At 37.2% G+C, this 25,773-nt stretch overlaps 1 protein-coding gene across 3 annotated transcripts in view; it reads left to right on the top strand.

The window, feature by feature from the left end:
- Positions 1-25,773, top strand: part of STXBP4 (syntaxin binding protein 4) — a 226,608-nt gene that overhangs the window by 51,590 nt on the left and 149,245 nt on the right. For all 3 annotated transcript variants that reach the window (XM_073883697.1, XM_073883698.1, XM_025859411.2), the window contains exons 10-12: positions 604-695; positions 18,176-18,265; positions 22,740-22,805. In XM_073883697.1, the coding sequence (XP_073739798.1) occupies positions 604-695; positions 18,176-18,265; positions 22,740-22,805 (248 nt within the window). The remainder of the gene's footprint in view (positions 1-603; positions 696-18,175; positions 18,266-22,739; positions 22,806-25,773) is intronic.

Raw genomic sequence — 25,773 nt, 5'->3', positions numbered from 1 at the left:
ATGCCTTGGAGTCAGACCTTAAATGGAATTCTGCTCTGCTACTTACTTGCCATGTAGCCATGGGAAGTTTGGCAGCTCACTTGTCTTAGCTGCGGTATGTAGAATGGAGAGTATAGGAGGACCTGCCTCAGAAAATTATTGGGAGGATAGAATAGCAAAGCATTGTGCCTAACACAGAGGCTGTTATATAAACATTAGCTCCTGCTATTATTATTATTAAACCTCCGGCTCGAGCTAGAAAAGCTGTAAGTCACAACATTGTCCTATGCTTCAGAGAAAGTTCTTGCTCATGATAAAAGAGTTGCAGAAATAGATATGCCTGTGATATGTATGTGCTTTGTTGTTATCTTGACTGATTTATTAACCTCAGCAAAGTGAACTGAGGTAAGTTAAAACTGGTTTATCGCTCACTTTTTATTTGAGGTTGTATTTATCTGTCACATCAGTTAATACTACTTTAAGGTAATCCACTGAAAAGTAAGTTAAGTTTGAAGTGTTATAATGCATAGCTTCAACTTCATAGAAGTTGAAGCATAGAAAAAGGTAAGATGTATTTAGATGAGGTTAAATGCTGTGTTCTTACTGAAGTGTATTCCATTTCAGATTTTGTCCAGGTTGCCAGAAACTTGTTTTGCTTGCAGCTGGATGAAGTGAATGTCAGTGCACGTGATATTTCCAGCATATTAGATTCACAGGTAGGGTGTGCCTTCAGAAATGTCTTGACTGTGCTTGGATCATAAGTCTTGACTGTTATATGTCGTATATGTAGCCTTTATTTCATTTTTCACTTTTAAAAAAATTATGCAAATACTATATGCTTCTCAATTTTACTTTTGATTTTAAATTAATCTGTGTTTTCTATATTTATTGAATAAATATAGAATAAATAAATAAAATATTGAGTAAATATATTCTATATTTCTATATTGAGAATATAGAAAACACAGATTAATTTAAAATACAAAGTAAAATTTCATCTTGATCTCTTCTGTTCCTCCTCTCTCAGTATTTCCTCATGCTCTTCCTAAATTTATCACAGAAAAGTACTCATAAGTGTATATACCCTCTGAAATTTTACAGTCTGAACCATCCTCATGTGTCAGCATCCAGATCAACATGAAGGATGGGGCACCTGCATGGCCTCAGTCGGCTAAGCTGCCGACTCTTAGTTTTGGCTCACGTCATGATCTTAGGTATTCCTTTGTCTTTTTTGTGCTTTATGTAAAATGTAGTTGTGAAGCCTATTAACTTCAAAGTTATTTGTTCTACAGAACTTTGACATTTAGGGGCGCCTGGGTGGCTCAGTCGGTTAAGCTGCCGACTCTTGGTTTTGGCTCAGGTCATGATCTTAGGATCCTGGGCCCAAGCCCCACGCTGGGCCCCATGCTCAACGGGGAGTCTGAGGATTCTCTCTCTCCCTCTGCCTTGCCCCTCCCCCCGCCCACTCTCTCTGAAAATAAATAAATAAGTCTTTAAAAAAAAGAACTTTGATATTTATGACATTTATATTTATATATCAAATTTTTCAGTCCTTTTCTTTATAGAGTTTCTGTGTTAATTGTATCATTCAGGAAGGTCTTCCCAATTAATGTATTTAGTTGACTCAAAATCTGTTCTTGTCTATGCATGAGTTAGGGCCCCAAACGGATAACCACTTGTCCTTGTCCCACCATCATTTACTTAGTAACTATCCTTCTTCACTTTTGCCACTAATTTGAAATACAAACTTTATCCTATACTAAATCTCTATCTAGTTACACAGATCTGTTTCTAGACCCACCACTCTGTTCCATTGATCACTTTCTCTCTGCCAGTACCTTACTATTTTAATTATTCTAGGCATATATTTCTAGGTTCAGTCATTCATGGTAGGCTAAGTCCTTAATTTTTTTCTTTTTTTTTCTTTCTTTTTTTTTTTAAGATTTTATTTATTTATTTGACAGACAGAGCACAAGCAGAGGGGGAGCAGCAGGCCTAGGGAGAGGGAGAAGCAGGTTCCTCACTGAGCAGAGAGGCCAATGCAGGACCCGATCTCAGGACCCTGGAATCATGACCTGAGCTGAAGGCAGATGTTTAACCGACTGAGCCACCCAGGCGCCCCAATTTTTTTCTTTTTAACTTCTTGGTTTTGATCTTCTCAGTGATCTTTAGAATCATTTTTGCCATGGTAATAAAAATTTAATTGGGATTTTTTTTAATTGGAAGTGCATTGAATTAAGAGAGTAGATTGGGAGAGATGAATATGATTTATTTCTCCATTCATTTAGGTGTTTGTTGGTATTTTGGAACAAGAAAATTGTATCTTGCTTCATACATGTCTTAAATATTTGTTAGTCTGAATAGGTATGCTATAGTTTTGTTGCTATAGGAAATGGGATTTTTTTTAACCATTATATTTTCTAATTGATTATTAGTAAAGATATTAATTTTCTTTGAAGATTTTGTTTTTAAGTAATCCCTACACACAGTGTGGGGCTGGAACTTAGAACCTCAAGACCAAGAGTTGCATGCCTCACCAACTGAGTCATCCAGGTGCCCCAAGATACAAATTTTTGAATGGTTATTCTGTGCAATGCCACTTTATTGAACTCCCTTATTCTGTTTTTCAGTTGTCTTGGGTTTTCTGGATAGGCATTTTAAGTTAATTACATTTTTGTCTTTCCCACAAAATTTTACTTTTTTCTGAATTACTGTTGGAACAGGAGCTGCAAAAGTAACCAAAAAATAAATTTTCATGATATTTGAGCCATTTTACATTTTTAATTTTTTAAAAGAAGCTAGCATTATCTTATTTAATAAATAAAATTTATAATATTTTATATCTACTTATTTAAAAATTATTTAAACATTATAAAATTTATGCCATTTCTATTTTTCTGCAACAGCTTACATAATAGAAACTTTATCTGTTCCTTCAAGGTTTGAAAATGTTTCATATGCCAAATGGTCTTGGCCTAGGTCTTTTTGGAAGAGGACATATTTCCCATTTTTTTAATGTCTTCTAAGGTTATTTAATTCAAGTTTTTGTCCTTTTCTTGAATAATTCTGTTAATGGATATCTTTCTAGAAAATTTTCCCTTTCATCAAGATACTAAAATTTGTTTAAAAAATAACAGAATTTTTTTTAGGTTTTTAATATATTTTAGCAATATTACTTTTTATCTCAAAGAAGGTACTACACAATTTTTACAAAGTTATCACACCCACAAATTTCTATAGATCATATTTTAATTATCATTCAGCACGTAATATTTCCATTGTCATTACTTCTTTGACCCTTATTTTGAACTGTTTTAGACATTTTCTAGTCATATAGTTCCCTTCTGGTTGCTGATTTCTAGTGTACTTCACTGAAGTTAGAAACACTTTCTCCATGGCATTAATCCTTTGACCATATATCCAGCATATAGTCAATTTTATGAAATATTTTCCATCTTTTGAAATGTCTGTTCTGCACTGAAGTGAGTGCAGTGTTCCCTGTACATCAGTTAGGTCAAGGTTGTTAATCATGTGGTTCAAACTTTCAAACTTTGTTTCTTTTTTTTTTTTCAAATTTTCTATTTCCTTACTCATTTCTTGTCTTCTTTTATTATCAGTTATTGAGCAAGAGGCATTTCATTTTAAAATTTCCCTCAGTTCTGGGGCGCCTGGGTGGCTCAGATGGTTAAGCCTCTGCCTTCGGCTCAGATCATGATCCCAGGATCCTGGGATCGAGCTCCGCATCGGGCTCCTCACTCAGCGGGAAGCCTGCTTCTCCCTCTCCTTCTGCCTCTCCCCATGTTCATGCTCTCTCTCTCTCTCTGTATCTCTGTGTCTCAAATGAATAAATTAAAAAAAAAAAACCTTAAAAAAATTTCCCTTAGTTCTGCTGATTTTTGCTTTCCATATCATAGGCTGTATTATAGGTGTATATGATTTTAGAATTGTTATATCCTGACAGGACATTGAATCTCTTCATCTCTAGAATGTTTCCTGCCTTAAAATCAACTCAATCTAATCATAAAGTAATACCACTTTTTTTTTTAATTTTTTATTGTTATGTTAATCACCATATATTACATAATTTGTTTTGGTGTACTGTTCCATGATTCATTGTTTGTTCATAACACCCAGTGCTCCATGCAGAATGTGCCCTCTTTAATACCCATCACCAGGCTAACCCATCCCCCCACCCTCCTCCCCTCCAGAAACCTCAGTTTGTTTTTCAGAGTCCATCATCTCTCCTGGTTCCTCTCCCCCTCTGACTTACTCCCCTTCATTCTTCATCTCCTGCTATCTTCTTCTTTTTCTTTTTTCTTAAAATATGTTGCGTTATTTGTTTCAGAAGTACGGATCTGTGATTCAACAGTCTTACACAATTCACAGTGCTCACCGTAGCACATATCTTCCCCAATGTCCATCACCCAGCCACCCCATCCCTCCCTCCCCGACCACTCCAGCAACCCTCAGTTTGTTCCTGAGATTAAGAATTCCTCATATCAGTGAGGTCATATGATACATGTCTTTCTCTGATTGACTTATTTCACTCAGCATAACACCCTCCAGTTCCATCCACGTCGTTGAAAATGGCAAGATCTCATTCCTTTTGATGGCTGCATAATATTCCATTGTGTATATATACCACTTCTTCTTTATCCATTCATCTGTCGATGGACATCTTGGCTCTTTCCACAGTTTGGCTATTGTGGACATTGCTGCTATAAACATTGGGGTGCACATACCCCTTCGGGTCCCTACATTTGTATCTTTGGGGTAAATACCCAGAAGTGCAATTGCTGGATCGAATGGTAGCTCTAATTTCAACTGTTTGAGGAACCTCCATACTGTTTTCCAGAGTGGTTGCACCAGCTTGCATTCCCACCAACAGTGTAGGAGGGTTCCCCTTTCTCCACATCCCCGCCAACATCTGTCGTTCCCTGACTTGTTAATTTTAGCCATTCGGACGGGTGTGAGGTGGTATCTCATTGAGGTTTTGATTTGGATTTCCCTGATGCCGAGCGATGTGGAGCACTTTTTCATGTGCCTGTTGGCCATTTGGGTGTCTTCTTTGGAAAAATGTCTGTTCATGTCTTCTGCCCATTTCTTGATTGGATTATTTGTTCTTTGGGTGTTGAGTTTGATAAGTTCTTTATAGATTTTGGATACTAGCCCTTTATCTGATATGTCATTTGCAAATATTTTCTCCCATTCTGTCGGCTGTCTTTTGGTTTTGTGGACTGCTTCTTTGGCTGTGCAAAAGCTTTTTATCTTGATGAAATCCCAATACTTCATTTTTGCCCTTACTTCCCTTGCCTTTGGCGATGTTTCTAGGAAGAAGTTCCTACAGCTGAGGTCGAAGAGGTTGCCACCTGTGTTCTCCTTCAGGATTTGGATGGACTCCTGTCTCACGTTTAGGTCTTTCAACCATTTGGAGTCTGTTTTTGTGTGTGGTGTAAAGAAATGGTCCAGTTTCATTCTTCTGCATGTGGCTGTCCAATTTTCCCAACACATTTGTTGAAGAGACTGTCTTTATTCCATTGGACATTCTTTCCTGCTTTGTCAAAGATGAGTTGACCATAGAGTTGAGGGTCCATTTCTGGGCTCTCGATTCTGTTCCATTGATCTGTGTGTCTGTTTTTGTGCCAGTACCATACTGCCTTGATGATGACAGCTTTGTAATATAGCTGGAAGTCTGGAATTGTGATTCCGCCAGCTTTGCTTTTCTTTTTCAATATTCCTCTGGCTATTCGGGGTCTCTTCTGGTTCCTTACAAATTTTAGGATAATTTGTTCCATTTCTTTGAAAAAAGTGGATGGTATTTTGATGGGGATTGCATTGAATGTGTAGATTGCTCTAGGTAGCATTGACATCTTCACAATGTTGGTTCTTCCAATCCATGAGCATGGAACGTTTTTCCATTTCTTTGTGTCTTCCTCAATTTCTTTCATGAGTATTTTATAGTTTTCTGAGTACAGATCCTTTGCCTCTTTGGTTAAATTTATTCCTAGGTATCTTATGGTTTTCGGTGCAGTTGTGAATGGGATCGACTCCTTGATTTGTCTCTCTTCTGTCTTGTTGTTGGTGTATAGGAATGCCACTGATTTCTGTGCATTGATTTTATAGCCTGCTACTTGACTGAATTCCTGTATGAGTTCTAGCAGTTTTGGGGTGGAGTCTTTTGGGTTTTCTACATACAGTATCATATCACCTGCAAAGAGTGAGAGTATGACTTCATCTTTGCCGATTTGGATGCCTTTGATTTCTTTTTGTTGTCTGATTGCTGTGGCTAGGACTTCTAATACTATATTGAATAGCAGTAGTGAGAGTGGACATCCCTGCCGCGTTCCTGACCTTAGGGGAAAAGCTCTCAGCTTTTCCCCATTGAGAATGATATTTGCTGTAGGTTTTTCGTAGATGGCTTTAATGATATTGAGGTATGTACCTTCTATCCCTATACTCTGAAGAGTTTTGATCAAGAAAGGATGTTGTACTTTGTCAAATGCTTTTTCTGCATCTATTGAGAGGATCATATGAGTCTTGTTCTTTCTTTTGTTAATGTATTGTATCACGTTGATTTATTTGCGGATGTTGAACCAACCTTGCAGCCCAGGCATAAATCCCACTTGGTCATGGTGAATAATCCTTTTAATGTACTGTTGGATCCTATTCGCTAGTATTTTGGTGAGAATTTTTGCATCCATGTTCATCAAGGATATTGGTCTGTAATTCTCCTTTTGGATGGGGTCTTTGTCTGGTTTTGGGATCAAGGTAATGGTGGCCTCATAAAATGAGTTTGGAAGTTTTCCTTCCATTTCTATTTTTTGGAACAGTTTCAAGAGACTAGGTATTAATTCTTCTTTAAATGTTTGATAGAATTCCCCTGGGAAGCCATCTGGCCCTGGGCTTTTGTTTCTTGGGAGATTTTTGATAACTGTTTCAATTTCCTTAGTGGTTATAGGTCTGTTCAGGTTTTCTATTTCTTCCTGGTTCAGTTTTGGTAGTTGATACATCTCTAGAAATGCACCCATTTTTCCAGGTTATCTAATTTGCTGGCATAGAGTTGCTCATAATATGTTCTTATCATTGTTTGTATTTCTTTGGTGTTGGTTGTGATCTCTCCTCTCGCATTCATGATTTTGTTGATTTGGGTCATTTCTCTTTTCTTTTTGATAAGTCTGGCCAGCGGTTTATCAATCTTGTGAATTCTTTCAAAGAACCAGCTCCTAGTTTCGTTGATCTGTTCTACTATTCTTTTGGTTTCTATTTCATTGATTTCTGCTCTGATCTTGATTATTTCTCTTCTCCTGCTGGGTTTAGGCTTTATTTGCTCTTCTTTCTCTAGCTCCTTTAGATGTAGGGTTAGGTTGTGTATTTGAGACCTTTCTTGTTTTTTGAGAAAGGCTTGTATTGCTATATACTTTCCTCTCAGGACTGCCTTTGCTGTATCCCAAAGATTTCGAACAGTTGTGTTTTCATTTTCATTGGTTTCCGTGAATTTTTTTTATTCTTCTTTCATTTCCTGGTTGACCCATTCATTCTTCAGTAGGATACTCTTTAGCCTCCATGTATTTGAGTTCTTTCCGACTTTCCTCTTGTGATTGAGCTCTAGTTTCAAGGCCCTGTGGTCTGAAAATATGCAAGGAATAATCCCAATCTTTTGGTAATGGTTGAGACCTGATTTGTGACCTAGGATGTGATCCCTGCTGGAGAATGTTCCATGGGCACTAGAGAAGAATGTGTATTCCGTTGCTTTGGGATGGAATGTTCTGAATATGTCTGTGAAGTCCATTTGTTCCAGTGTGTCATTTAAAGTCTTTATTTCCTTGTTGATCTTTTGCTTAGATGATCTGTCCATTTCAGTCAGGGGAGTGTTAAAGTCCCCCACTATTATTGTATTGTTGTCAATGTGTTTCTTTGCTTTTGTTATTAATTGCCTTATAAAAGTGGCTGTTCCCATGTTAGGGGCATAGATATTTACAATTGTTAGATCTTCTGGTTGGATAGACCCTTTAAGTAGGATATAGTGTCCTTCCTCATCTCTTATTACAGTCTTTGTTTTAAAATCTAGTTTGTCTGATATAAGGATTGCCACCCCAGCTTTCTTTTGGCGTCCATTAGCATGGTAAATTGTTTTCCACCCCCTCACTTTCAATCTGGGGGTGTCTTTGGGTCCAAAATGAGTCTCTTGCAGACAGCATATTGATAGGTCTTTTTTTTAATCCAGTCTGATAGCCTGTGTCTTTTGATTTGGGCATTTAGCCCATTTATATTCAGGGTAACTATTGAAACATGAATTTAGTGCCATTGTATTGCCAGTAAGGTGACGGTGACTGTGTATTGTCTGTGTTCCTGTCTGATCTATGCTGCTTTTAGGCTCTATCTTTGCTTAGAGGAACCCTTTCAATATTTCTTTTAGGGCTGCTTTTGTTTTTGCAAATTCCTTTAGTTTTTGTTTGTCCTGGAAACTTTTTACCTCTCCTTCTATTTTCAATGACAGCCTTGCTAGATATAGTATTCTTGGCTGCATATTTTTCTCGTTTAGTGCTCTAAAGATCTCATGCCAGTCCTTTCTGGCCTGCCAGGTCTCTGTGGATAGGTCTGTTGCCAATCTCATTGTTCTATCATTGTAGGTTACATATCTCTTCTCCCGAGCTGCTTTCAGGATTTTCTCTTTGTCTCTGAGATTCGTAAGTTTTACTATTAGATGTAGGGGTGTTGACCTATTATTATTGATTTTGAGAGGGGTTCTCTGTGCCTCCTGGATTTTGATGCCTGTTTCCTTCCCCACATTAGGAATGTCTCTGCTATAATTTCCTCCAGTATACCTTCTGCCCCTCTCTCTCTTTCTTCTTCTTCTGGGATCCCAATTATTCTAACATTGTTTCATCTTATGGTATCGCTTATCTCTCGAATTCTGCCCTCATGACCCTGTAGTTGTTTCTCTCTCTTTTTGTCAGCCTCTTTATTTTCCATCATTTGGTCTTCTATATCGCTGAATCTCTCTTCTGTCTCATTTATCCTAGCAGTTAGTGCCCCCATTTTTGATTGCACCTCATTAATAGCCTTTTTGATTTCGACTTGGTTAGATTTTAGTTCTTTTATTTCTCCAGAAAGGGTTTCTCTAATAACTTCCACGCTTTTTTCAAGCCCAGCTAGTATCTTTAAAGTCATGATTCTGAACTCTAGGTCCGATATCGTACTAATGTCTGTATTGAGTAGGTCCCTGTCAGATGGTACTACCTCTGGTTCTTTTTGCTGAGGTGATTTTTTTCATCTTGTCATTTTGTCCAGAGGAGAACAGATAAATGAGAGAACAAAATGCTAACAGGTTAACAACGTCCCCAGGAAATATACTGTATACAAATCAGAAAAGACCTGAAACCAGGGGAAAAGAAAGGGAAAGAAAGAAAAAAGAAAGAGAAAAGAAAGAAAAAGAAAAAGATAAAAACAAACAAAAACAGAACAAAACAAAAAAAAAAACAGAATATGATCAAATATGATCAGGCTAGTGCACAGATCAGTGCCACACACTAGATTTTGGGTGTATTTTGGTCTGTTAGAAAAAAGTGCCTCCTAAAATTTTAAAGGAAGAAAGACTTCTATATGTACAACATAAGGGTTGATACAATGAAGGGATGGAGGATGACTGTAAAGATGAAACTTATAAAAGGTTTTATAAATGGAATTGATAAGAAGTTGTTTGAAAGAAGAAAGAAGAAGATTTAAAAAAAAGAAAAAAGAAAAGAAAAAAAATGGGAGAGACTGTGATCAGTCAGGAGACTAGAACAAAGCCATACACTAGTGATTTAGGGTATATTTTGATCTGTTAGAAGAAACTGTATATCAAAATTTTAAAGAGAGAAGAACTTTTATATATATATATATATGCCAAAAATAAGGGTAACTACTATGAAGGGATAAAATATGACTCTAAAAATGAAAAATGAAAAATGTATTTTTCAAAAAGGGATTGATAAAGATGTTGGTTGAAAAAGGGAAAAAAATTCAAAAACAAAAAACAGTTAAAAAATTAACTTCGAAAAACTAATGAATCATGGTAAAAAAGCCATGAATTCTATGTGCAGTATTCCCCTAGCGCTGGAGTTCTCCCGTTCTCCTTGATCCGTAAACTTGGTCTTGGCTTGCTGGCTGTAGATGCTGATCTTCTGGGGGAGGGGCCTGTTACCATGGTTCCCAAATGTCTTTGCCAGAGGCAGAATTGCCCCGCCCTTGTCGGTCCAGGCTAAGCAAGCTGCTCGGGTTTGTTCTCGGGAGCTTTTGTTCCCTGCAAGCTCTTGGCACAGCTTTGGAGGACCAGGGTGAAAATGGTGGGCTCCCACTCTCTGCCGGGAGGAACTGAGAACTCGGTGCCCGCTCCTCAGTGCGCCCCCAGATAAAAGCAGTCAATCACTCCCGTCTCCCCGGTCTCCAGCCACACTCCACGCTCACCCGGCCTGTGACCGAGCGTTTCTCTCTCTGGCACCTGACCCTGTGTGGAGTCTCCAAACCCAGCAGATCCCTGTGGTGTGCTCCCGTGCCGCTCCTCCTGGGGAAGGGAGGGGAGTCTCCCTGGCTCTGCTGCTTGTTGGGTCCCTGCTGGAGGCGCAGTGGCCCGAGTGGGCTGGGGATCACTGTTTATGGCCACCCCGAGCTGCGAGTTCGCGCCTCGGTTCCGTCTTTGCAGCCGGCTTCCCCGCTCCAATACCTGGGAGCTCTGTCGCACTCACGCACCCCCCGGTCTTTCTGTGACCCCGAGGGTCCTGAGACCACACTGTACCGCGAGGTTTCCATTCCCCGCTTAGCCACTGGAGGACGTCCCTCAGCGGAGCTGACTTCTCAAAGTTTCGATTTTGTGCTCTGCTGCTCTATCACCTGCCAAAAGAGGCCGACGGAGGCCCCCCTCCCCGCCATCTATTCTCCCGAATATCGCCTCGGATTCACTTCTCCGCACGTCCTACCTTCCAGAAAGTGGTTGCTTTTCTGTTCAGAGAGTTGTTGCTACTCTCTTCTTCGATCTCCTGTTGAGTTCATAGGTGTTCAGAATGGTTTGATCCCATTCAGCTGAATTTCTGAGACCAGACGAAATCCAGGTCTCCTACTCCTCCGCCATTTTGCTCCAAGAAAACCAAGAAGATGTTTAGTTTTATAAGACACCATGAAACTGTCTTCCAAAATGGCTGTACCATTTTGCAGTCACAATAGCAATAAATTAGAGTTCCTATCATTGAGAATGAGCATTCCCATGATCTAGTTATTTGGAAACCTTCGAGAGATCACCCAGTCTCCTAGAATTGAAGCACTGATTTATCAGAACAGAGTTAGTAACATTTAAGGTAGGAAAACTGAATCTGTAAGAGTACTGTTTTTCTTCTGCTCTTTCAGGTGTTATGTATTTTCCTACCTAATGCTGACTGCAGAGCATTGTTTTCTTACTGCCAAACAGTTCTCAAAGCTACTGTCCCCACTTTTGATGAGGAAAGGCAATGGTGGTTAGGTTGCTCACAACATAAGAGAAATGGGGAATTCAGAGGACTTTGGGTAAGCGTGCAAAGCTTGCTTAGCAGTTGCAAAAAATACTGGTGCTCCAAATTAGTAATTTACTTCCTTTCTAGCCAGTATGATTTTAGGGCAGATAAGAGTGTATTCAGTCTGTGATACTTTGATGACAAAAGCCAAGTGCCCATGGTAATTGTACAAGGCCTTCTGCATGCCAATAATTTCCTGTTTGTGGCTTCAGATCAAAATGTTGTGCAATTGTCATTATATCAGTTTATAAGGCTTCCTTTGTTATGTTCTGCTTGTCAACATGTAGAAGATATCCCCATAAAATGTTGCGCTTTTTTTTTCACTTGAATCCATAATAAGAATACTTTTTACTTCACCATACTCACATATATATAACTGAAATGAAAGTCTCAAAGTAGTACTTATGTTTCTATATCATTGCATTCTTATTTAATATTCAGTTCTATTTCATTAAATTTTTGGACTTAAAATTCACTAATGGGTCATGTACCACAGCTTGAAAAATACTACAAAAATCACTGCTTGTCAGGTAGCTCATCAGAAACGAATGCAAAATATCTTACTAATTTGTAGTAGTATTCCTAAACTTTTTGTGTTTGCTGAAAAAACACCATAGTGCTTCATCTAAAGTATCAATTGATCTGTGGTTCAGGATGCTGACAGTCTGTGAAAGTGGGGAAATTCCACTATGGTTATCCCCTCAACCATCTTCTCACAAATAACAGAGTCAAATCTTATGATCCATCTGTTAGGGATGGGTTGTTTTTTCACTTGTGTTTCCTTTTTCTGGCTTGTCTTTTCCTTAATTTATTTTTTAAAAATATTTTTGTGGAAGCATAATGGACACCCTGTAAAGTATAAAATCTCAAGTGTACAACGTGATGAATTTCTATTAGTACCTCGTGTATAATCACCACTCAAAGGCTCCATTGTACCAACTTTGTCCCAGTTGGCCACCACTCCCACCTTTACAATGGAACCACTATTCTGACTTATATTAGCATAGATTACTTTTGCCTGTTCTTGAAAGTCCTAATAAATAGAATCACACAATATATACTCTTGTGACAAGCTTCTTTTGCTCATCGTTTCATCTGACTCATAAGATTTCTTGAGATGCCATGTTTCAAGAAGGAAGAATTGCTGAGTCAGTCTAAGTCCTACTTTTGTTTCGTTGACAAAAAAAACCAAACATGATTTTGGAATAATACGGCATTTAGATCTAAAAATGTACTTATCTTACTGTGATTCTACTCGTTGCTATATTAGAAAATTCACACCGTGCTACACCTGTGGCTGGCTCAAGGTCACATATAGAAAAGCAAGGTTGGAGCCTAGATTTAGCAGAATTCTAAACTAGCAACAGCAGACTAGAGTCTATCATAATAAGATGGTGGGTTTACCATCCTAACTAAATATCATACAGGGATTATCTTAAAATCACAGAGAGAACACTGTAAATTCTCTAAAGTAGACATTCACAGTTTGGTTTCTTGCTAAATCAATTTGGTGGATCTCAACCCCCATTTTAACAAGTGAGAGAATAGAATGGAAAATATAGTGAATTGTATGTGAGTGAGTAATGTTTCCCTTTTACTGGGGTCATGATATAAAAGGTATTTCTCACTATGTATAGCAGTATGTACTCCTCTGTAAAACATTAGATATATATACATTAAACAACTACACTGTGCATGGCATTGTGTTAGCTGCTCCAGCACATTATTAATCAAAACTCAAGCCTGTCCCTCAAGGAATTGAATGTATTGTACATAAAGAATGCATGTACACAAACAATTATAGTTTAAAAAACTGTAACATTGGGTGGTAAGGCCATAGTACTGACAGAGCTCAGAATATTAAGAGAAGATTCATAACAGACTTGTCATTTGAGTGAGTTTTAAATGATATACAGGGGCGCCTGGGTGGCTCAGTTGGTTAAGCGACTGCCTTCGGCTCAGGTCAGGATCCTGGAGTCCCGGGATCGAGTCCCGCATCGGGCTCCCTGCTCAGCAGGGAGTCTGCTTCTCCCTCTGACCCTCCCCACTCTCATGTACTCTCTCTCATTCTCACTCTCTCAAAATAAATAATAAATAAATCTTTAAAAAAAAATGATATACAGGATTTTATCTGCTTAAGAGGTGAACGGAAAGTAATGAGAATTAGCATGATTAAAAATATACATATAATGTGATGGTAAGCAGAGAGTAATCTAGTTTTTTTAAGAGGTAAGTGGATACATGCAGATCAGTGAAGGAAGTTAGGCCTAAAAGGGAATAATACACTTAGAAGTTTGTACTTGTAGTCAGTGAGGAGCCATTAGAGAGAATTGTGACATTATCAAAATGACAGTTTAGAAATGGTAATCTTATAATAGTGTTGGTTATCTTGAAAGGGAATGAAACCGGTGGTAGGTAGCCTAGATAGTGGGTAAAAGAAAGAGTCCAAATATAGCATATTAAGAACTATGGTGAAGGTGAGGACAATGGGAAGGAATGGAGAGACAGATACATAATATTTACTAACAACAAGTATATCACCATTAAGACTTGCATCTGGGAGCGCCTGGGTGGCTCGGTCGTTAAGTGTCTGCCTTCGGCTCAGGTCATGATGCCAGGGTCCCGGGATCGAGCCCCGTATCAGGCTCCCTGCTCCGCGGGAAGCCTGCTTCTCCCTCTCCCCCTGCTTGTGTCCCCTCTCTCGCTGTGTCTCTCTCTGTCAAATAAATAAATAAAAATCATTAAAAAAAAAAAAGACTTGCATCTGGGAATAAAAACCAAGGGAGAATGAGTTAAAGATAACTGCAGAGTTTTAATTAAGATGATTAATAATAGGATGGTTCTGTCAGTAGAGATAGGGAAATAAGAAAAGTGGAGAAGATGATAGGTTGGATTTTAGAGAGTAAGTTTAATATGCTGACAGGTGTAAGTAACCAAAAGGCCATTGGAAATAAGGAACTGAACACAGAGGGATTTGGGAATGATTTGGAGGGTGACAGTTGAAGTGTGGCAGTGAATGTGATCACTCAGGACGAGCTTGTAGAGAAAAAAGGAGAAAGGGACAAACTTTGGGGAATCTCCCCTCTCCCATTTAAGGAGTGGAAATAAAATTAAGTCATTAGAAACAGCCTAAATATTCTGAAGAGTAGGTGAGATAGTGGGATATTAAAAACTTAGGGAAAAGAAAGTTTCAAGGACAGATGGCTTAAGCAATGTTACATGAAACAAAGAAGTTAAGAAAGTTGATGGAGGAGTGCATTTATTTAGCCAAATACTAGGTTAACTAGTGACATTGAACATAATTATTTTCAAAATGTGGGGATGGGAGGAAAGATATATAAAACAAATTATAAGTAAAGGAGTGAGCAAGAGAAAGGAAGGAGAAAATAAGAGAATATACAGAAACTTTAAGGAAAGGAGGTAATTGAATGGGTTTCTAATGGAAGGCTTTTATTTATTTATTTTTTAAGATTTTATTTATTTGAAGAGAGAGACACAGTGAGAGAGGGAACACAAGCAGGGGGAGTGGGAGAGAGAAAAGCAGGCTTCCTGCTGAGCGGGGAGCCTGATGTGGGACTCGATCCCAGGACCCTGGGATCATGACCTGAGCTGAAGGCAGACGCTTAACGACTGAGCCACGCAAGCACCCAAGGAAGGCTTTTATTAAAAAAAAAAAAAAAAAATTTGACCTGAAACAGACATATTGTTCTGTTGAAGATGAATTGAGTTTCAGAATGAGACCAGTGGAATAGTAGCTATCCAGAATAGAGTGGAAATGATTTACAATGTTATTTACCGGGTGTTTCAGAGGTCAGAGGGCCTGAGGGTCACAAATGATACCGGGAGAACCAGACAGGAAAGGAATGGAGGAAGGTAAGGGTAAGGAGATTTGAAAGGAGGTTACAAAACAGTTATCTGTCTGGAATCATTTGAAGTTAAATAGCAACAATTCATTTCATCTGCCGCTTGCTTAGTTGAAGCATATTTGAACTCTAACACATGACTGAGCACAGAGAGTCTTTCACAGAATTCACAGGTACCATTTATGGCCAGTTCTCTGGCTATAAGTTTTCACTGCTTAGCCTAAAATAGCAATAGGATTATAACACATGTTGTTTTGTTTTGTTTTGAAGTAATAGTTCTATGATTGTTCAAGCTTAGTGTTTTGCCTCCTAAAATGGTACCATGTGCCCTTTTCTGCATGATTTGCCTCCATGTTTTAAGCTCAGACGTTTATAATCGCATCCCTAAAAACCCCGGTCTATAATTTCACTTAGTAGATGTTTATAATCGCATCCCTAAAACCCTGGTCTGTAAAATCACATTAGTAATTACTAATGTAATTAGCTCTGTTACCTAGATTCTTATTTAAACCTTTGAATTCTGTTTATTTCACATTTAGGTAGCATGCAAGATAACAGTTGGCTTATCTGAATGTTGAGTAGCAATGTTTCCCAGAACACTTTGTGTTTGCAGATATTAGTCCAGTGAGATGCCACAAAATAAAGGTGTGGTGGTCAGGGGTACTGTCAAATAACTTGAGGAAATACAACAAGTTATTAAATCTTATTTCCTTCAGGGAAAAAAAATGCTCCTTAGCATATTAAGGATGTTGGAAGCCCTGCAGGAGAGAAAGTTCATTTTTTTCTAAATCCTGCATTTCTCAAATTTACCTGACCAAAGGGACTGCTACCACCATCACTACCACTCAGTTTGGCTTTTGTGCAAACCTAGTTAATATCCTTTAGAATGTACTTTGGGAAATATTGTTACATTTGAAAATGTGTTAAAAACTAATCCTAGGGGCACCTGGGTGGCTCAGTCGGTTAAGCGTCTGTCTTCGGCGCAGGTCATGATCCCAGTATCCTGGGATCTAGCCCCACATCTGGCTCTCTGCTCAGCGGGAGGACTGCTTCTCCCTCTCCCTCTGCCCCTGCTTGTGTTCCCTCTCTCGCTGTCTCTCTCTCTCTGTCAAATAAATAAAATCTTAAAAAAAAAAAAAACTAATCCTAAACAGTATAAGAATGAATTCTATGAGTGTGTGTTGAGTACTCACTAAAGAGTAGAGAAACAGAGACAGACAAAGATGGTGTGATGATGATGATGTAAATTGTGAAACAAATGGCCGTAGATACCCAAAGGTGACTGTCAGGACCAAAGGAACCAGTAATGTGCGGGGAAAAATATTTCTCCCCCCAAATTGAGGAATGACTCCTACTTCAGTTATGCTAGGATTTAGAAATCAAACCTGGGGCGCCTGGCTCAGTTGGTTAAGCATCTGCCTTCGGCTCAGGTCATGATCCCAGGGTCCTGGGATCAAGCCCTGCATGGGGCTCTCTGCTCAGTGGGAAGCCTGCTTCTCCTTCTCCCACTCCCCCTGCTTGTGTTCCCTCTCTCACTGTCTCTCTTTCTGTCAAAAATAAATAAGTGAAATCAGTCGGTTAAGCGGCTGCCCTCGGCTCAGGTCATGATCCCAGGGTCCTGGGATGGAGCCCCACATCGGGCTCCATGCTCAGTGAGAAGGCTGCTTCTCCCTCTCCCACTCCCCCTACTTGAGTTCCCTCTCTCACTGTCTCTCTGTCAAATAAATAAATAAAATCTTTAAAAAAAAAAAGATTTTATTTGTTTATTAGAGAGAGTGAGAGTGTGCACAAGTGGGGGCGGAGGGGGGACTGGGAAGGGCAGAGAGAGAGGGAGAAGCAGGCTCCCTGCTGAGCTGGGAGCCCGCAACCAGATCCAGGATCATGATCTGAACGGAAGGCAGAAGCTTAACTGCCAGGCACCCCTATCATTAATTATTTTTATTATCTTTTTTTTACTCTGCATTCACCTCCCCTATCTGAAGAGCTCTGCCTTAAGCCCATACTTATAAAGCAATCATTTTCTCCACCTAGTCCTTTAAATTATATTTTCTATACTTCTTTTTTTTAGTTCTGTTATAATTTATACATAAAAGATGGCTGTAATCAGACTTGGATTTCTATCTTTGATCAGAGTGTCATTGTTTTTTTACCTTGTAATTAACTGTCAGAGAGATCGTGCCCACAATAAGAGAAGAATTGCCGTCTCAGCTATTTTGTGGTGGTTGTTTTCAATAGGGCATGAATTATTAATACTACCTTCAGTCCACAGTTTCTGTGGAGGAATCTTTGTAAGCTGCTTGGCTGTTAACATTGCATTTCATTTAGTTAAAACAAGGCATGGAATCAATCAATGAACTTTACTGGGGTCACATAAACTCTCTTGGTTGATAATGTCCAGCATTTTGTTAGCCTCAGATGCCATGTACTTGGGATGGATATCTTTGGGGAATAGTTTATGTTGATAACTCATAAAGTCCTTTTGACATTATAAACACAATCTTAGAATTTGAACTTTTAAGGGAAATTATATTATTAAAATTGATGACCTAAAGGTTACAACGGGGTATGTATACCTTATAATCACTTAGATTCTGTTATAAATAACAACCATACAAAGTCAAGCTTAAATCAAGTTACCCCAGATTGCTTTAACATTCTCTTTCATCTAATCAAATGACTTCCAAAGTAAGAAACTAAATTCTGTTATTAAAATGCAAAAGCTTAACACTCGTCAAGAAGGATTTTTATGCTAGTTCTCATAATTAGCATCTAATGCATAACTTTTTTCTTCTGTTTTAATGTTGACAGCTTCTTCCCTGTGATTCCTTAGAGGCAGATGAAATAGAAAGGCTTAAGCGTGAAAGAAATGATGCCTTGGAGGAAGTGAATACACTCAAGGTAATCTCCAATTTCACCTCCTTACATTTTGTTGAGAAAAAAGAAATGGAAGAATATTATTATATTTATTATAAATTATCAACTATTTGGTATTATTTGTGTTCGTATTAATATCAAATACTTTATAATTCACTTATTCAGTAGGCCTTTAAAGAGTCCCTTTTTTTGTTTACATACTTATTACTTATATTTCCCAATACCCATGTAAGACTCAGTGTAGACAGTGGTTTTTGCTCATTCCTGTGGATCTGGCTTCTTCTCACCCCTTTTTGTTCTCGTATTGGTGGCAAGGATGAGAAACCAACAAAGATTAGATGAGTCAACAAAGCAAGCCATGACAATTTTGGATCCTTAAATGTTCACTGGGAAATAACAATTTTTCATGTTTGTGGGCATGTTTCAGAGGCCTCTCGTTTTGGTAACATAATTTGGAGTTAAGGTAATATGATTAAGAGAAAAAAAGACAGCGTGCCCAAATACACTTTAAGATTTGGGTTCTTTTTATATATTTTCATTCTGTTTTTAGTAGAATATTAAATTTAAATTATACCCTAATTTTCTTTTTTTTTTAATTTTATTATGTTATGTTAGTGACCATACAGTACATCATTAGTTTTGATGTAGTATACCCTAATTTTCACAGAAACCCATTACATTTTTCAAGTCTTTAAGAAAAGCAGTATAAACGACTTGATTTACCCTTAACTCACCATAGGAGTATTTTTTTTTATTATTTTAAATTATTTTCTGAAATAAGTAAAATTCTGTGGTTATTTACTTAATTTTTATTAAAGCAAAATCTTTACACATCTCCAAAAAAAGAAGAAATTTCCTTCCTGCCTTAGTTTTTAAATTCCAACCTTTAGAGAAAGCCATTGTTAAACACACCTTGTTTGTCCTTTCAGAGACTTTTTCTTTATATGGCCAATTACATTTCTAAAAATAAATGTATATGTGCATTCTAACTTTTATGTAGATCTCTTCACACTAAACACTTTTTTACAACTTGCTTCCTATTTCTTTTTCTCTTTGTTGGCCTTATATCTTGGGCTACTTTTCAAGTTAATATGTGCAGATCTGCCAGAATCTTTCTTTTTTTTTTTTTTAAGATTTTATTTATTTGTCAGAGAGACTGAGCAAGCAGGGAGAATGGCTGGCAGAGGGAGAAGTAGGCTCCCTGCTGAGCAAGAAACCCGATATAGGACTCAATCCCAGAACCCAGGGATCATGACCTGAGCCAAAGGCAGACACTTAACTGACTGAGCCACCCAGGTGTCCCCTGCCAAAGTCTTCCTAATGGTTCTCCTGTCATCCAATGGTTCTGTCCTAGGTTATCTAGCCAGTTCATTTTTTTTTTTAAGATTTTATTTATCTATTTGAGAGAGAGAGAGAGAGAGCACGAGCAGGGGGAGGGGCAAAGGAAGAGGGACAAGCAGACTCCCCTCTGAGCAGGAAAACAAATGTGGGACTCAATCCCAGGACCCTGGGATCATGAGCTGGGCTGAAGGCAGATGTTTAGCCAACTGAGCCACCCAGGCGCCCCTAGGCAGTTCCTTAATGATGAATATTTAGGCTACTTCTGGTTTTCCTCTACTTAAAATAAGTCCATCATAAATAGCTTTGTAGATGTATTGTTGGGCAATTTCTACAATTGTAAAAGTACAAACTGAATATATTTCTGAAAGTGGAATTGCTTTATTAAAGGATATGGACACATAAAATTTTATACATGTTACCAAGTTACCCTTCAAAAGGCTTTACCAATTCCTGTTCCTTCCAAGTATGTACTAGCATTCCATTACTAATGGAATATTTAATAGACTTTTTTACAACTTTGAAACCACTTCTACATTTTTTGGTATAATAGTTAAGAATAAAGATGAAAAAACATAAATTTAGTTTTAAGAATAAATTGACAATAATTTCTTCATATTCTCTTTGAAAATATCTCCAATGATGGCTATGTTGGTAAAATAGCATTTTATATAGTTCATCTCTGCATAAGCCATTAAATCTTTTTTTATTATGTTAATGACCATACATTACATCATTAGTTTTTGATGTAGTGTTCCATGATTCATTGTTTGTGTATAACACCCAGTGCTCCATGCAGAATGTGCCCTCTTTAATACTCATCACCAGGCTAACCCATCCCCCCACCCCCCTCCCCTCTAGAACCCTCAGTTTGTTTTTCAGAGTCCATAGTCTCTCATGGTTTATCTCCCCCTCTGATTCCCCCCCCTTCATTCTTCCCCTCCTGCTATCTTCTTCTTCTTCTTCTTCTTTTTCTTTTTTTTTAACATATAATGTATTATTTGTTTCAGAGGTACAGGTCTGTGATTCAACAGTCTTACACAATTCACAGCACTCACCATAGCACATACCCTCCCCAATGTCTATCACTCAGCCACCCCATCCCTCCCACCCCCCACCACTCCAGCAACCCTCCGTTTGTTTCCTGAGATTAAGAATTCCTCATATCAGTGAGGTCATATGATACATGTCTTTCTCTGATTGACTTATTTCACTCAGCGTAATACCCTCCAGTTCCATCCACGTTGTTGCAAATTGCAAGATTTCATTCCTTTTGATGGCTGCATAATATTCCATTATATATATATACACCACATTTTCTTTATCCATTCATCTGTCAATGGACATCTTGGTTCTTTCCACAGTTTAAGCCATTAAATCTTATGGTTCATCAGAACTTTCAGAGATGCCTGGGTGGCTCAGTTGGTTAAGCACTGGACTCTTGATTTTGGCTCAGGTCATGATCTCAGGGTTGTGAGATCAAGTCCTGTGTCAGGATCTGTGCTAGATATGGAGCCTGCTTAAGACTCTCTGTCTCTCCCTCTCTCTCTCTCTCTCAAAAAAAACAAAAACAAAAATAAAAAAAAACAGCTTTCAGAAGCTCTTGGATCTTTTCATTTTCTTAATGTGTATCATTGTTAAATTTAGTGATATTTTTCAGTTTTTATTTAAATATCAGTACTAATTATTAGAATTTTAACTTAAAATTGCATTTATGTAACATTTAAACAGGGCTCCCCTAAGGAGCTCTTCAGTAAATCAGAGTTCATCTTTAAAGTCTACGACATGTAACTAAACATATCCTAATGTGACAGGACCTGAAATCCCAGATACAGCATATTCTATATTTTATAATTTCCTTTACCCGGAAACCTATCTGTTGGCTGAGAACCACTTGATTGGCCATGTAAAAGAGTGTACACAGCCATAAATACTTCTTCGAGGTAATATGTATTTCTACTTGTCTTACACACAGATAACAGAGGTTGTTCAATGAGGTTCATAGAGCATGTAGGTATTCTCTCATCACTTGAGACATCTCTATTCATGTCTGATTTGAGGCACAAATAAAAATAAAAACAAGATCATTTGATGCCAGTGGCTAATTTTTATTTGACAAGAATGATTTTTTAAAAGTGCTGTGGGCTTTATTTAACTTAAAGCCTTTCTGCAAAGTTCAGATTGCTACTGCTTTGCAAAGCTGAATGAAAATAGATGTATTTTCCATTTACAGATGCAAAAAAACTAGGACACAGAGTGAAGGTGACTTGCTAGAGCATGAGAGCCAGCAGTTTCTTGGCTCCTGATCTGTGGCAGATTCATTAGATTGCTATATTAAATTCATCTTCATATACCTTCATTTCGTATCTTTGATAAGAATGTGCTAAAATATACCAGGAAAACAGAATGCTTCTTACAAACATCGCAGTGTTGCCATGAATATTTACCACTCAATCTAATCTTCAAGCAATTCCTCTGCTCAAGTTTATAGTAAAATGGTCCTTAAATTACTCATAGTATTTCTGATTTGATCAATAAAATGTGGATTTATTTATGATATATTTTTAAAAGCTGGATGTTTTAGGGTATGTGCTTAAATTAATTTTAATTTCAAAGATAATATTTTATTTGCATGCATAATATTATTTATTCTACCTTAGTAACTATTATTTTATATTTTGGTTACACTAGTCATATCTTCATTTGTATGGATAATCTTCCAAGCACAAGGTAAATTAGAAAAACAATAGTCAATCCAGTTTCATATGTCCTCTTTAGTGTGGTAAGAGACCTTTACTTCTAAGTTGTAATAATAATGCTCTTCAATTTGGAAGCTCTTTGGTGATGATTGCTATTGCCCAAAATTTAGTTAGTATTTACACATTTTCATCCTAATTGAAATATTTTGGAGCTCAGATTTTGAGATTGTACAAAATGGCTAATTAAAGTAACAGAAAATGCATTTATATCACAGTTGTACTGTAAATAACTAATTACTTTTAAATGGTATGTGTAAAGCCAGAAAAGTGACTGAGAACTGCATTTTCAGGTTGTAACAATTGGATGTTTGGAGAATTTATAAATGTTGAAATAAAGCCCTAAACATGTAACTCATTGATACTTCATAATGTGTTATTAATTCAGTGGTTTTTAAATATAGGAAAAGTTATTTGAATCAGAAAGACAAAAGAAACAGTTGACGGAAGAACTCCAGAATGTGAAACAAGTGAGTGCATGTATTATATATATGTGCTTTGTGTTAATGTGGGTAAACATATGCTGTATAATGTCCCGGACCTTACAGATGTGAATAATATAGTATAAAATAGCATAAGTCTTAAAATCAATCACTTTCAGATTCTGTATCTGTGCTGAAGTCCTGCTATTATTGCTCAAAGAAATTGCTTTCAAAACCAGATAACCATGGTTATCAGAAGTAAATGATCAATCTTACTGCTTTTCTATTCTTTTTTCTTTCTCTATTATTTTTCCTTTTTCTATCCCTTTTTCTTTTCTTCTGTTACTCATACCTTACTTTATTAAAGAAAATACAAAACAAGGGGCGCCTTGGTGGCTCAGTTGGTTAAGCGACTGCCTTCGGCTCAGGTCATGATCCTGGAGTCCCGGGATCGAGTCCCACATCGGGCTCCCTGCTCAGCAGGGAGTCTGCTTCTCCCTCTGACCCTCTTCCCTCTTGTGCTTTCTATCTCTCATTCTCTCTCTCTCTCAAATAAATAAATAAAAAATCTTTAAAAAAAAAAGAAAATACAAAACAAGAAGAAAACCCTTCAAGTCAGAGCATTTTTTACTTTTATTTTTTAATAATAAAAAGTAAAAACTTATTTTTACTCTACATCATTCTTTACAGAATTTTAGGTACCTTGCAACAAAGCAAATACAATGGCATTATCATAAAATAGATATACAAATAAACAAAATATTGATAAGGGTAGAAAGATAAAAAGAACATAGCTAGATATCAGTGGCAATCATCTGATTTTGAATTTCCCGAACATTATCTCCCCGGAAAACATAAAGTCAACAAAGAGAGCAAATAAAACCATATAGGACTCATACCTTCAATATGACTGTGACATAAAGTGCCACATCCTTCAAAGTACATATAAATAGAGTAAAAAAATTTCAACAAAGTCCTGCAGCCTTCCTGCCACTGAAACTTGGGATACAAAGAACAGAAGTGGTAAGCCTTAAGTGACTCTGAAAAAGAACAGGAAAAAACAAAGTAATTAGATGAGGTACAAACACAATCACCTCCAGAAAGAAATTGCAACAGTGAATGACAGAATCTAAGCACAGATCAGTATTGGGTGGTTCTCAGGACTTGAGAAAGTGTGCAATCAGAAGTGACAGCCTTGGAAAATCATTGCTTCTGGGGAATAACCACATGAACAGAAACAGGGTGGTATCCCTTGGAGACGAGGCAATAAGGAAATAAGAGGGGAAAATTAAAGATCTTGCAGAAATGAAAGAGAAACAAGACATACCAATCCTTTCCATCTACCCCCACCATGACCTTCAACAACATGATCCATAAAGAAACTGCACAGAAGAGGGTGCTGTTGAACTAAGAACTCTTTCTGTGCTGGAAAAAATAAAAAAATGAAGTAGGAAAAAAAAAATTAAATCTGTCCCCCTTATTACAAAACAACTGTGAAAAATCAGACAATATGAATTAAAGCTTTCCTTCTGATGAAAACTCTCCAAAACAATTCAACCACAAAGCTGAAGAAAACTAACACAACACTCAAAATTCAATTAAATATCCTCAAACAAAGCATTTGGCACTAAGAAAAAACACCTCAAATCAGAAATTTTAAAAAACTAGAATAGAAATGATATATTAAAAAAGCAGGAAGAAATAAAATGAGAGTTGGTAAAACTTAGGAAGGAATTAGAAGAAAAAGACAAAAACATACCAGAAATGAAAACTAAGTTTGTAAGTTGTCCAAGAAGTTATAGAAATGAAAAGGCATTGAGAAAAAAAAAAAAATAACTAGGAAAATGATAGTGAAATAAGGAAATTAAAGAGTTTCTTGAAGAAGTAAAACAACTGAACAATGCTAATATTTAGAACTATAATCCATAAAAACTTTACAGAAATAAAAGAAGACCTGTATCTTATTAGTGCAAACTAGAAGAAATCTGGACTAGAAAGATCAACTTTAGGACATATCCAGTAAACTTATTAGGCTTTAAAGATAGAGGGGAAAATGCACAGTGCCTCTAAGTGAAAAGATCAGACAACTTACAAAGACAGTAGAATTTGACCAGCATCAGCCTTCTCAACACAACAAAATAAGGCCACAGTAGAGAAACATTTTCAATAAACTAAAGGAAAGAAAGTGTAAACCAAATTGTATACAGCCAAGCTGACTTTCAGATATCAAGGCCTGGAAAAAATTTGGAATGTGCCAGTATTCAGGGAATACTGCAAATATGTAGTATTCCTGAAGAATCTAGGAGAGGATGAGTTTCATCCAGCCAAAAAAATAACTGGATAACTTTGTCCAGAGTTTCCCAGAGAGTGAGCATTTCACAGATGTTATTTTATAGCTGAGACCAAAATGAGTGAGTTTGCAGGTAAAAGAACAACACATTAACAGTACATGTCTGACAAAAAAAAAAAAATCAAAAAATGCAGTTTATTTTTAAAAAAATCAGAGGACAAAGGAGGGGGAAAAAAGGAGGAAAATAGAATATAACCACTTTGTTGTATAAGTAAAGGTATCATTTAAAACTGATGTCAAATAGTAAAAGATTAGGTAAAAATAGAGGCGATTTCAGGCACTATAAAAAAGTAATAATACAAAGGTAACCTATAGAATGAAAAGACAAATCTTCCTAAATACCAAAAGAAATTTTTTAAAGAGCAAAGGAAATACACAAACACATATAAATATAATATATGCACATAGTAATTTCAACAAAATATGACCGAATTGAGACCAAACATAATAGTTATCTCAACTAACATGAATGGGTTATTATTAAAACTATCTCATCTATTAAAAGGTTGTCTTAGGAAAATATATTTTACCAAAACTGACCTCAGTAGAGATGAAAAGCTTAACAGAGCAGTTTCTGTAAAAGAAATAAAGTTATCAAGAAACTACCCTCTAGAAGAGGACCAGGCCAGATGTTTCACAGAGAAATTTATTTTTTTTAAAGATTTT

This window comes from Callorhinus ursinus, unplaced genomic scaffold (genome assembly GCF_003265705.2).
Source record: "Callorhinus ursinus isolate GAN/ISIS: 27379988/994484 unplaced genomic scaffold, GSC_fseal_2.0 scaffold52, whole genome shotgun sequence".
NCBI classification, from domain to species: domain Eukaryota; kingdom Metazoa; phylum Chordata; class Mammalia; order Carnivora; family Otariidae; genus Callorhinus; species Callorhinus ursinus.
The sequence above is the reverse complement of the archived record's forward strand: the minus strand, read 5'-3'. Positions and strand labels throughout refer to the sequence as shown.